Source organism: Apium graveolens, chromosome 11 (genome assembly GCF_009905375.1).
Source record: "Apium graveolens cultivar Ventura chromosome 11, ASM990537v1, whole genome shotgun sequence".
Taxonomy (NCBI): Eukaryota; Viridiplantae; Streptophyta; class Magnoliopsida; order Apiales; family Apiaceae; genus Apium; species Apium graveolens.
The window spans coordinates 133,636,607-133,649,482 of NC_133657.1; the positions used below are offsets into that span (position 1 = coordinate 133,636,607).

A 12,876-nucleotide genomic window follows, 5' to 3' on the forward strand; every position below is an offset into this window, starting at 1 on the left:
CTAAGATGAAACCAAGTACCCTATCAAGAAAATAATTTAGAGTTATACGAAAATAGAATTGTAATCATATTACGGTTTGAATAATTTTATTATTTTCTAGTGGTGAAACCAAAATATAGTTTTTATAATATTCATACCATTTTATTAAAGTGGAATTCTACCAACAAATTAAAAAATTCCAAATTAAAAAATTTCAGTTTAAACACATGGAATATTTACTTGGTCGTAGTTTATATTTTTCGGAACCTATTTAGTTGAGCCAATTTATGGACTTATTTATTTTAAAATATAATTAAAAATATGATTCAAAACTTAAAAATAATAAAAAAAATTGTGGCTTATAAAAATCTAAAAAATGAGTAAAAACAATACATATAGAATTATAAGTCATACAGGATTAAAAAGGGATAAAAATAATACACTTAGAGTTATAACATTAATCATAAAAGGTGAAAACAAAAGGTGGCGGAACTAAAAAATAAGTGAAATCAATGTAACACTTAAAAATAGGTTTCTTTAATTAATAAAGAAAAACGGGTAAAAATAATACATATAGAATTATAAGTCATATATGAATTAAAAAAGACAAAAATATTATACTTAGAATTATACCATGGATCATAAATAAATAGAAGACAAAAGTCGATAGAACCAAAAAATAAGTGAAAACAAAGTATCACTTAAAAGTTTATTAATAAAGAAAAAACGGGTAAAAATAATATATATAAAATTATAAGTTATATAGGAATAAAAAGAATAAAATCAATATATTAGAATTAGAATTATAACATGAATTATGAAAAGTGAAATCAAAAGAGGGGGATAGCAAAAAATAAGTGAAATTAAGATATCAACTCCAAAGAGTTTCAGCTGTTAATAAAGGTTATTAATATAGTATAGATACGAAAAAGAAAAAGAAAAAGATAATTAGCCGGCCCGGGAAGGATACTCTAACTTAATATTACAAAATAATTTCATATTGGCGCCTCAAGCTTTCAAGCACAGCTTCTTCAACAAGCCTCTTTCTTGAGTCTCATCATCTTCCCCCACAATTTTTATTTTAAAAAAAGAAAAATATAATATTCTCTCTTCTTGTTGATCTCCATTAAAAGAGGGTGGATGATGGATACGCCGAAAAAATCTAGTAGGAGATCTTCCATCCTCCCCAAACAGGTTCTTTCTTGCAATCTCCTTTGTATCTATCTTTTCTTTATCAAGTTCCCTTTTTTACTTCTGGCCTCATATTGATTTTCTTAATTTACTTGTCTTTTTATTTCTATTTTTATTCTGCATTTTAGCCACACAAGTTATCTGTTATTCTGTCATAACTGTGTATGTAGTACAAAGTGCTCACCCTCCCTTTAGGCCTTGTTTATGCGACTCAAAATGTGATTTGACACCTAGTTATATTTTTGTATTACTTAGAGGGGTTTAACTAATAGTTATAAGCATTGAATGGTATGTTTATTAAAACTTTTGGAATAAGATTTTACGAAACTAGGAAATTATGTAGTCGAAACATAATGCATATCACTGGATATACGTTGGAGCTTATTAGAGCTCTACATTGATCTTTTTTCCTATATAACAACATATTAATAGCCAGTACTGTTAATTTTAGATATTCATACATTGTTGATTTGCTCATATAATGAAAACATTAATATGTATATTCGTCTTTTCACAGGTCAGGAGCTTTAATACTAAATTTTCCTTGCCAGCCTTTGTAAAAAGAGTACACAAATTGACAGCTAACCAGAGAAATGTGGTTGCAAAAATGGGATTTGGCAGTCTACTTCGCATAAGCAATAAAATGTTAAGGAGAAATCTTTTAGTTGAGTTGATGGATAGGTGGTGTTGTAAAAAGCAAGCTTTTGTCCTTCTTCCTGGAGAAATTAAGATAACGCTTAAGGACGTGGCACTGATTTTAGGATTACGTGTGTTAGGTGAACCCGTGATTCTCAAAGAAGATATTCCTTTTTCAAATTTGGAGAGTGAATATGGTGCTGCTTTATGGAACAGAAAAATAACAGTAGCATCAATCGAGGATAGACTTGACTGTTTAGGCGAGGCATATAATGAAGATTTTATAAGGTCATTTTTGTTATACACATTTGGCATATTTCTTTTTCCAAATGCAAACGGAAAAGTAGATTCTCGTTATCTCTATTTTCTCAGTGATTTGGATAAAGTATATAGTTTTGCTTGGGGAGCAGCTGTTCTTGAGGATGTAGTATATTGGTTAACTAAAAGAAAAGAGGCAAATGCACAATGCCTAGGAGGCTGTCTTATATTTCTCCAGGTAAGTTAAGACTTCTGACAGTTCTTTTTTATATCATTTAATTGGCTTCCCAGGGTTTAGAATTAGACTTTGATAGATTTGTGTAAGATAATATATGCTCTGTGGTCCAACATTACCCTGAAATGGTTCTGTTTCTTTCTTATAATCCAAGAAGTACATTCTATATATGCGGTATGTCATGTTTATTTATGCTTGATTGTGTACAGGTATGGTCTTATGAACACATTAATCTTGATCGGCCTTTACTGACTGTCTTCACATTCCCTCGTGTATGTCGTTGGGGAAATATGAAGTCCTCATTGCGAGAAGGGTTTAGTTTGAAGTTTCAAGAACTCAATATTAATCAGGTAAATTACAATGAAAATTGAGTCGTACTCGTACCTTCAAGTTTTTATCATGTCTAGGAATAGTTGGTTGCTAACTTGCAAAATTTCTACATGTTGTCAACTGCATATAATTCTGTTGAACATTGCCAAGCAGCTCGATAAATGGTGGCCTTCTCACTATTTGATGCTGATGTTAGTTATAGATGGGATTGGTTTCTTGTTATCATCATTCATCTATATGCTGTTGCCACAAACTATATATGTATATATATCTTTTAGCAGTTGGACATGGTGCTAGTGACTTTTCCTTTATCAGGTAGTCTGGGAGCTTAAAATCACTTCCGAGGAGTCTGAAATTGATATAATTCAAGAGATATCAAGACAGGCGCAAAGAGTGGAAATTAATATCCCAGATTCCCCTTTTCCAAATGTTTCATTTCATGTTGTAAGTCTTCATTAAACTTACGAAGTAGGGTATCCAACATAAATATCATTAAAGCCTATTATGGAAGAATTGATTACTATATCCATGTCTTCAGTGTGTTATTATCTAATTGAACTTATTATATTTGTTAACAGGGGAATTACATTAGCAGTAGATATGAATCTGAGCACAGGGTGGTTGAAAGTGGAAGTGAATTAGATATGGAATTAGTTGATGAACCCTGCGAAGATATTCCAGAGCAATTAAGGGCCTCATGTAGTGCATCGATAGTCTCAGTAGATAGTGCTGAATCGCATGACAGATCGCACCCTGGGGAAAAGAAAGAGCAAGAAAAGAGTCCATGTGTAGCACAAGTAACTTCGACAATAATTCTTTCTAGCGTGAGTTGTCCTTTTACTGTAACATTTTCTTTTTTTACTATTTTTCTTCAGAAAATATTCATCTCTTTCAGTTTTTTTAAATCTAAAGGACGAGGAGGATGTCTTCGGTACTACAGGTCGTGTTCAGGAAGATTCAAATATTGTACCGGCCGAGGAGATTGCTGATCTCTTGAATGAAATTGAATATTTGAAAAAACAACTTCTGGAATATTCAAATGTACATGAGCAGAACATAAAACTGAGCAAGGAAGTGGAGGACTTGAGAAGAGAAAACCTTGATTTACGCACGTCACATTCAGCATCTTTGTGTTTTGAGGATCGTCTGCAGAGGCTTGTATTAGATGATACTGCGGATACAGGAGAACAAACCACAGGTAACAACAAACAAAAAAACAGCCAACTGTGCGTGATAGAAGCATTTGTCCGTACATGTTTGTATTGAAAATTGAAGTCAGGTAAGGAAAGACTACTTCCTAAGTGTATAGGCGCTCTCACCTCAATTGACGTTTCTCTAGTTCAGGTTCTTAAATGATAGACAAGTGTAGGAGTCAGTTGCCTACTTGCATTTCTATATTACTTTGTCGATCTTTGTTACATTAAATCCTCGGCCTTCATGCAGCATATGCCATACCGTTTCCTCAAATAACATTCCATAGGAGTTTACAGTTAGTAGTATTACAAATTTAAGTTATATTAAGAAATGGTCTGTTCCCTTTCCAGTAATAGATGTTCTTGTTGTCCATTTCATGTAGGTATTGTCTAGGTAGTGCTTACCTGATTTAGATTTGGCTGTGCGAGTAGAGGTACATAAGATACCAGGGTTTTCATATGGAACGGCCCTTCAGATTTCTGGGGTGGAAGATTTGGAGGTACAGCTACATAAAAACCTTGTGTAAAAGGATATAGTTGATTTATGTATTATAAAATTTTAATACTTTGGAAAAGTGCAAGGAAAACCTAATATTAGCATCTATCTAGATTACTTAGTTTCAAGTCTTGATAGTTTTATGCACATATTTCCTTTGTCTCAATATAAAAATCGTTTTGACTTACATGTACGTATTTTAAGGTGTAAAAAGAATATTTCGGTATTTTTTTAAAAAAAAATTTCTGAATAAAAATAAAAATATTAAATTTTAGTTCAGATTTTTATATTTTTTTTAAAAAGCATACAAAAGTATTTTATTTTTATATCTTAAAATACATGTTAGAAGTAAAAAATTACTCTTAATTTGGGATAGAGAAGTATAATATAACTTATAGGACCCGTAGTTTTTAGCATTTAAATGTAAACAAATTTAGAAGCATTTTTTTGTAAATAGAGAAAGAAAGTTGAAACAGCCTGATTTCTCGACTCCAGAGTATCGTAATCAATCAAAACCTCAAATTGATACAGACTCTAAAGACAAATATTGAATGCAAAAGTGATAAAAATGGGCAAAAACTTTTCACATAATAATACTTAAATATGTTATTTTCAATCTGTCTTTTACATTTCACTTAGTCTGCTATATATTCATCTAATGGGAATCTTCTCGTAACAATCTCAAAGTACTTTTACAATCATGTCCCTAATAATTGGGTACTTTTACACAACAAGTTTACTTCGGCTCTAGTATCTTCATTAGATGGATCGTATGGAATTCTACTTCCCAAGCCTCGGTAGCCCTTTGGAAATTTCATTTACACTACTTCTTGGAGGTCACCATGCAAGAAGGCATTGGTGACATCCATTTGAATTACTTTTCAGTCCTGAACAGCAGCCACTGCTAGTAATGTTCGAACGGTACTTAATTTTGCCACAGGTGCAAACGTATCTAGGTAGTCCATACGATACACTTGATTGCATCCAAATATGACTAACCTTGCCTTGTGTCTCTCAACACTTCCATCCAGGTTGAACTTACTCTTGAAAAGCCATTTGCAGCCTATAACTCATTTATGAGGAGGAAGAGTGGTTATCTCCCAATTGTTATTTCCTTCCAAGGCATGCAGTTCTTTATTCATAGCGTTTATCTAGTAGGGGTATTGAGAGGCTTGTTTGAAAGTCACAAGGTCTGAGCTTTTCTCGATAGAAGCCAAGAAGCATTAGAATGGTTGCGGAATGGTGAGGTCCCTCACTTGAACTATATTGGCACTGGTAGGAAGAGAGTGCCCATAATTGTCCAACCACACTGGTTTCTGGGTGACCTGGTGGATTTTCTTAACACGGGTGCAGGTGGTGTAGAGATAGGAGTGTTATGTGGTGAGGTATGTGGAGGTGTAGGCAAACTTTCTTCTGGTTCAGCATCCATGTTATCATCATCAGGTATAAACAGATCATCAAAATCTGTCATATTTTATTTGGATGGCTCAGGTAAGGGGTAAGGTATAGGTTCAGTGTATGAGTTTTTTGACAATGTGTTTAAGGAAAAAATATGTTCATTAAAAATTACATCTCGAGAGGTGAATGTTTTCATGATTGTGAGGTCCAGAAGTTTATACCCTTTGTTGTTTACAAGATATTCAATAAGCAAGCATGGCATACCTCTTGGTTGGAATTTATCACTGGTTTGGGATGGATTAGATGAAATTGCAAGGCAACCATAAGATTTCAAGTGACTGTAATCAGTTGGTTCTCTGTGTAGAATCTCGTAAGGAATTTTAAATTGCAGAACTCTGGTAGGGAGCCGATTTATAATGTGAATGGTTGTCATCACAAAATCACCCCAGAAAGACAGTGACCGTCCTGACTGTAATCTTAAGTTCTAGCTACCTCTAAGACATGTCTATGCTTACGCTCAGTTTTAGCATTTTGTTGTGGGTGGTTCACACAAGAGATTTGAATGATTGTCACTTAGAATCATCAAATTCAGGAGCATTATCTGTCCTTATGGTTTTGAGTTTGGCAGAAAAGTGTGTGAGGGCATAATTGTGAAAGCTTTGGAGGTATGTAAGGAAGTCAGATTTGCACTTCATCACATACAACCAAGTGATCCTAGAGTGGTCATCTACCAATGTAAGAAATTACTTGTAGTGTTCTCTAGTTTTTACTCGATACGGCCCCCAAGTATCAATATGCACAAGATCAAACACACTACTGTCATATAAAGTACTCAATGCATAAGGAAGCTTTGCAAATTTTGCCATAGGGCATGTAAGACATACATGATCAGCTTTTGGTTGTATGACTTTGATGTGATGAATATGTTAAATGGTTGGTACAACATCATGCCCCATCCTTAAATGCCAAGTTTCTGCTGTAGCACTGACCAAATTACAGTGATTGTAGGCTCCTTGATCTTCATTGTCAACTAGGTAGTACAACCCCTGCTGGATGTAGCCAATGGATTGTGTCTTTGTAATTTCAGAATGTGTAATTTCACAAGTATGAGGTATGAACTTTACTGCACATTGATTGTCTTTCAGTAGTTTGTGGATGGAGAGTAAATTATGCTTAAACTCTGGCACCACCAGCACATTCTTCAGCATCAACCCACACTTGAGTTTAACATCTCCAACATGAATTATGTGTGACACATCATCAGTTGGAAAATTGATGGTGAGGTGCCTAGCTGCAATCTTGACATTGGTTAGGAACTTTGTACTTGAAGTCATGTGGTCGCTCGCACCAGAGTCTAAAATTCAAGGGTCATTGTCTTTGGCAATCACATTGCTAGAAACCATTCCAGAGAACACGTTTTTCAGTTCTTCATCTGAATCAGTGCACTTCAAAGATTGTAAAGCATTTTCAGGAAATAATTTTAGCAATTTTTCAAGTTGTTGTGCACTAAATACAACATCCTGAGAGGCTTGTGAAGACACATTATTCACCATTCTTTGGGGTCGTGGCTTGTTCCCCCCCTGCTCTGTTGTGTGTTGGTGAAGCATTGTTTCGAAAATCTGGGGGTCGATATTTGAAGTGTCATTTTGGATAGCCCACAATGGACCGGCATTTATCAGTTATATGACCCCTGCCTCCACACGCCTTGCACATGTTTGCGCCATTGTGCTTTGTCTCAGATGGTCCTCTGCTGGTCATTGCCATATGCTCCATTTCTGTGCTTTGAATGACTGCTATTTGAGACTCTTCTTGTTGGATAACTGCACAGGCTGCTTCCACAGTTGGAAGTATTTGTTGCATCAACAACTGGCTCCTTAGAGGCCCATACACATCGTCTAACCCATTCAAGAAGAGAAATAATTTTGACTATTCTTTTGTTGAGCAATCGCTTCTAACAAAGCAGTTACATCAGTGGCCACATATTTGACAACAAGTAGCACATTCATGGAATCGATTTCTTCCCTTAGGCTAGCCATGTTTGAGTAGTATTCAGTTACTTTCATCTTGTTTTGAGTCAAACTAAACAGAACTCTATTTAGTTTATATTTTCTTGACCCGTTACTCAACTGATAACGCCGTTCTAAATGCTTCCATATTTCAAAAGCAGAATTTATGAAAAGTATAGATTTTCTAATGTTATCAGAAATATTATTATGTAACCATGAAATAACCAAGTTATTACAAGTATCCCATTGCATACCTTGAGTTTCATCAGTCAGGTGCCTGGTGACTGTGCCATCTACGAAGCCAAGCATCCGTTTTGAGGCGAGTTGGATCTCCAATGATCCCCTCCAGCTCCTATAGTGTTAGATATATTTGATAATGTCATGTCTAATATGATTTGTGTTTAGTTTTCATATCTTACTTAAACAGGACAAATCAGTACTTAACTGAAAATCAACACTTATACTAAAGTCAGAATTGTTAGGTCCCGTATGAGGGCTATGTTAAGCTAGAAGGGGGGTTGAATAGCTTAATTACCAATTTAAAAATTATTATGGCATTTTAAAAACTTTACCGAGTGGTTATGCAGTTTATATGTGCGGAAAATAAAGTGCAAGAAAAGAAAATATCACACGGTGATTTTATCCTGGTTCGCGATGGCGCAACCTCTAATAGATCCGCTCACCCCTACTCCAGTCCCCGAGCTCCTCTCCCGGACTCGGGATTTTCCCTTAAAATAAACTCGCTCCTTTAGTAGGCGGAGAAGCCTTTACACCCTTACAAATATTTATCTTGGTGCGTAACACAAGGGTCACCACCTCAAAATAAATGTAGTTCCTACACAACTTATCTTAGACAATAACTCCCCGTTATCTCTTCAAAATTGATGTAGATCCCTTGTGTGGACTTGGCTTCCTTAGCTTTCACCGGTCTCAGATCTTAGTATCCGGTCTTCAGTCTTTCCTCTTCTTCACGGTGCAAATACGACTAACTCCCCGCTAGTGCGTATGAGACTTGGGTCTTAGAACGAAGATCACCTCACGTCACCTCACCTCACTGCGAAACTAATAAGACAATCCACAAAACATAAAGTATAGAGAAAATATGTGTTGAACTAGTATGTTACGGTACTAGCCCAAAGATGGTATAATATTCAAATAAGAATATTAATACTCTATATGTATACTTGACTTGAGATATAAAATTTTATATCAAGTATACTTTTGATTACTCCGTCTTATGGATTATGTGTTAATCGGAGTAATATAAGAAGTCCTTTATATGTATAATCAATAAGGATTATGACTTCTATTGATCTTCAAGGAATATATATTTATATGTCAAGTATACGTATGATTACTCCGTAAAATATATGTTTATGAGAGTAATATGAAGTCTTGTATATATATGTATAAGCACTATGGCTTACGACTTCGTTTGTATTCTTTTTCTTTCGATTATGTATTTATGGATCGAAGAATACTTTGGTTACAATCTCGGAATTGTACCTATCCTTTTAAGCTCTTAGGCTTATGGATTTAGTATACTTATGATTTGACGATTATGCGGTCAAAGTATACTTTTAACTTCAAGCAACTTTATATGTTCTATGATTCTTAGCCAAGATCCAAATAATAGAAGTGCGAGTAATTGGGTTTGAATTTGTGTTTTTGAAGTTTAGGTGGATGATTACGAAGTTTACTATTGATCGACTTATAATCCCCCGGAACACTGAAGATGCTAGAAGGGGTTATAAGTGATACCATTCGTAATGATACTATATACACGAACTATGCGTTGACCAAGATCGAGATAAATGAAGTGCAAAGTAATTGGTCAACTCGTGTGATTAAATCCACCTTTAAAGCTTAGACGGATGATTACGAAGTTAATATATATCAAATAATGGAAGTGCGAGTAATTGGCCAACTCGTGTGATTTAATCCGTCTCTTATATTTGACAAAATTACGAAGATCACTATTGATCGACTTACAATCCCCCGGAACACTGAAGATGCTAGAAAGGGTTATAAGACGATACCTTTCGTAATGATACTATATTCACGAAATATGTTGGTCAAGGTCGAGATAAATGAAGTGCAAGTAATTGACCAACTCGTGATGTCAAATATGAAATCTCACTCGTGAGGAGTTATTTAGAGATTTATGAAATCTCACTCGTGATGAGTTATTTAGATATTTAAGTACTTGTATATTATAGATCTTCTTCGTTTAGAGCTTCGGTTTGAAGATCAAGTACTTATTCGAATTCCGAGTTCGAATATTCGTTCTCTTTTCTTAGAGAACCTTCTTTATTGGAGATCTTGTATTAGAGCTTGGGATGAAGTAGAGAAATTAAGTACAAAGCTCAAAATAAAGAAAACCAAAGAAGAAGCTAAAAACTCACCACTTTTGGAAAACGGTCAGAAAAGTTCGCTGAAAAAATTTGCCGGAGGTTCGGCCAGATTTTGGCACTATGGACGAACTTGGGAAGCCCTTCGGGAGGCCGGAAAGTGGTGGTGGATGAGCTCACTTGGTGGGAACAAGCTTGGTTGGGTGAAGCTAAGCTTGGATATCAAAAACCTTAAGTATATGTGTATATATTTAAGAGAGAGAAGGTTTTTGAGAAGAAGTGTGTGTATAGAATTTGAAAGAGATGAAGAGAGACACTTCTTGAAAAATTCCCAGCAAGTATTTGGCTCTTTAGCTTAGTTGAAATGGGTTGGGGTGGGGGTTTATTTATAGAGGAAATTGGGTGGAATGAATGGTTGAGATTTGAGAAGGAATGGATGGTGGATGGAGTGTATCACATGGATTGATGACATGGCAAGTAGGTTGTGTTTCTTTGCAAGTGGGAAGGAAACACAAGCTAGTATTCATTCAAATCCCATCTGAAATATATATATTAAATATATATTTTCCTTTTCTTTTAATCATTCTTTAATCACTTTAATTAAGGATTAAGCACCATTAATTATGACCACCCAAAAAACTCTTAAATAAATATCATAAAAAATATGATAATTATCTAAATATTATAAAATGATGTCCTGCAAAAATTGGTCAACTTTAGTCAATGGTAACTAGGTCAAACGTGGTCAACTGTGGGACCAACTGCCTCGATTTTTGTACCCGGACAAAAATTCTCTGAATGCTACGAAATTTTTACCATACTTAGAAAATACCATTTAAATGATCCATATTAAATTTCAAGTCATTCTAGCATGTGGAAGTATTTTATCTAAAAATAAAACTGTTCTGTCAGTCTTTCTTCCGAGTAAAAATACCATTGGTCTTAAAATAAAGGAGATGGATCTTTTGACCAAAGTTTTGACTTGTATAAATACTTAGAATATATTCCCTAATATATAAGATATATTTTGGAGCGAAGAGTAAAACATTTTTGATTTAGCACGAGATCTCTAAAGAATATTTCTGATATATTCCTTATTCGAGTTTGTTGCCTTATTGATGTTGCAACTGTAATCTAAAAAATATCATAACTTGATATTTCTTATTTGATCAAATTGCCTTAAAGATATATTCCATAAAATATAATTTTGATTATTTTTAGAATAATGGAATGTCTCTTTTTATAAATAGTCTTTGAAAATAATTTAGCTGGTTTGACTATTTGACTTTGATCTGAATCAATTAAAATCATGTCCTAATGGAGAGGATCTAAGTGTACTTAAATTTTATGTTTAATCGTACAAATACCAAAATAAATAATATATCGAAGATATCCTTTCAATCTTCCCCTTTTTGGTATTTGCCAAACAAACATAAAATTTAAAATTTTCAAGTGTGTGCTTCCCCTTGGTTTATGCATGAGTTTTAAAATATTTTTGCACATACAGTTTAAGGGACTCAGCTTGATTCCTCTCTTAGGATAAGTCCTGCAAAACCTTGTTAGATATTTCAGAAATATTGAAGCATAGTGATTATCTAGAAAAATCATGCATTTGAAAAATTTAGGGGGCTAAATTCATTTAAGTACTCTTTTCCCTTTTTATTTCCCTTTAGTTTACAATAGAACACTTTAAATTCTCTTCCCCTTTTGTTTGGAAGATAACAAAAATTAGGTGAATCCCAATTTAGAAACAATATGATCATGTTAAAACATGGAATAAGTGCAAGTAGTTTCTTAATGGTTTTCAGTTTCATTCATGCAGGTTAGTTTCTGATTTAAGCATGTGAGATTTTAGGCATACATAGCTTGAATCAAACAATGATAGTTTTATAGACCTTAAAACATGTTAAGTGTAATTCATTTGTACACGTTTTATTTGGCCTTGTTGCATGCATAATTTCAGATTTTCAAGACTCTTGCTAAAACAGGCTAACTGCGGTTTAGTTTAAAGAAGTAATTTCTTTGTATAAGAAACCATTTACGAACTTATACCTTTTAAACTAGTCTTGTGATTCAAATTTTTTCATGCATAGCTTGTTAAAGAATTACCCAATATATATATCAGACTTTGTAGACCTTAACTGAGTTCAACTGCATGTCATCTTGTGATATTAAACCTTGATTAAAGCATACTTTAAAACCTTAGTTTCATTTTAAGCAATCACAAAAAGAGTTTGAATGAAAATATAAACGTGTTTTACGCAAATCCTTTTAAACTTGAATTATCAAACATAAACCTATTTATCAAACATATACCAGTTTAGTTGCATGCATGATGATTGAGTAGAAGTACGTATGACCATTTCGAGTTGCACAGAAATAATACAGAGTACAGTCTTGCACTAGAAATTGTTACACATGAGAGAGCCTAATACATTCTATGTTTTGTATTGTTTACAGATCCAGAAGACTAATACATGCTACTGCAGTGCTTTTTATCTGAAACTCATAACCATTCTTGCAGTTTACATGGGATAAATACTACTACAATCTAAGGAACCGACTGTTTACATTCAAATTGTTCTAAACTGATTCTAACTTATCATGTTATAAGTTAAATAAACGATAATTACAATACAATTTGAATAAGTCCAACAGTGTGTACCTTTCATACATGAGTGATGTGTGTGAGTGTGTAGTTATCAAATACACTTCTTTTGCATTTTATTTGTGCACTGTGTGAGTTTTTGAGAAATGAACTTGTTAATCTGCAAAAATGATTAGTATACATAGTTGCTAATCC

At 33.9% G+C, this 12,876-nt stretch overlaps 1 protein-coding gene across 3 annotated transcripts; it reads left to right on the plus strand.

Annotated features, from left to right (window-relative positions):
* Positions 1 to 1,014: 1,014 nt before the first annotated feature.
* On the plus strand, positions 1,015 to 4,502 carry LOC141697887 (uncharacterized). 3 transcript variants are annotated; one of them, XM_074502447.1, is made up of 7 exons: positions 1,015 to 1,173; positions 1,688 to 2,302; positions 2,509 to 2,649; positions 2,945 to 3,073; positions 3,208 to 3,453; positions 3,542 to 3,908; positions 4,206 to 4,502. In XM_074502447.1, exons 1-6 carry the CDS (start codon positions 1,120 to 1,122, stop codon positions 3,893 to 3,895), a joined length of 1,539 nt encoding a protein of 512 aa, XP_074358548.1. In that variant the 5' UTR covers positions 1,015 to 1,119; the 3' UTR covers positions 3,896 to 3,908; positions 4,206 to 4,502. The 3 variants fall into 3 exon arrangements, with proteins under 3 accessions (XP_074358548.1, XP_074358549.1, XP_074358547.1); XM_074502448.1 differs by having other exon boundaries at positions 3,542 to 3,827; XM_074502446.1 differs by having other exon boundaries at positions 3,542 to 4,502.
* Positions 4,503 to 12,876: the final 8,374 nt, after the last annotated feature.

Bases quoted from the DNA above. Each gene is read 5' to 3' on its own strand.
- LOC141697887 (XM_074502446.1), top strand. From the start codon at position 1,120: ATGATGGATACGCCGAAAAAATCTAGTAGGAGATCTTCCATCCTCCCC. The intron at 1,174-1,687 runs GTTCTTTCTTGC...GTCTTTTCACAG, and splicing joins CTTCCATCCTCCCCAAACAG to GTCAGGAGCTTTAATACTAA. The intron at 3,074-3,207 runs GTAAGTCTTCAT...ATTTGTTAACAG, and splicing joins CAAATGTTTCATTTCATGTT to GGGAATTACATTAGCAGTAG.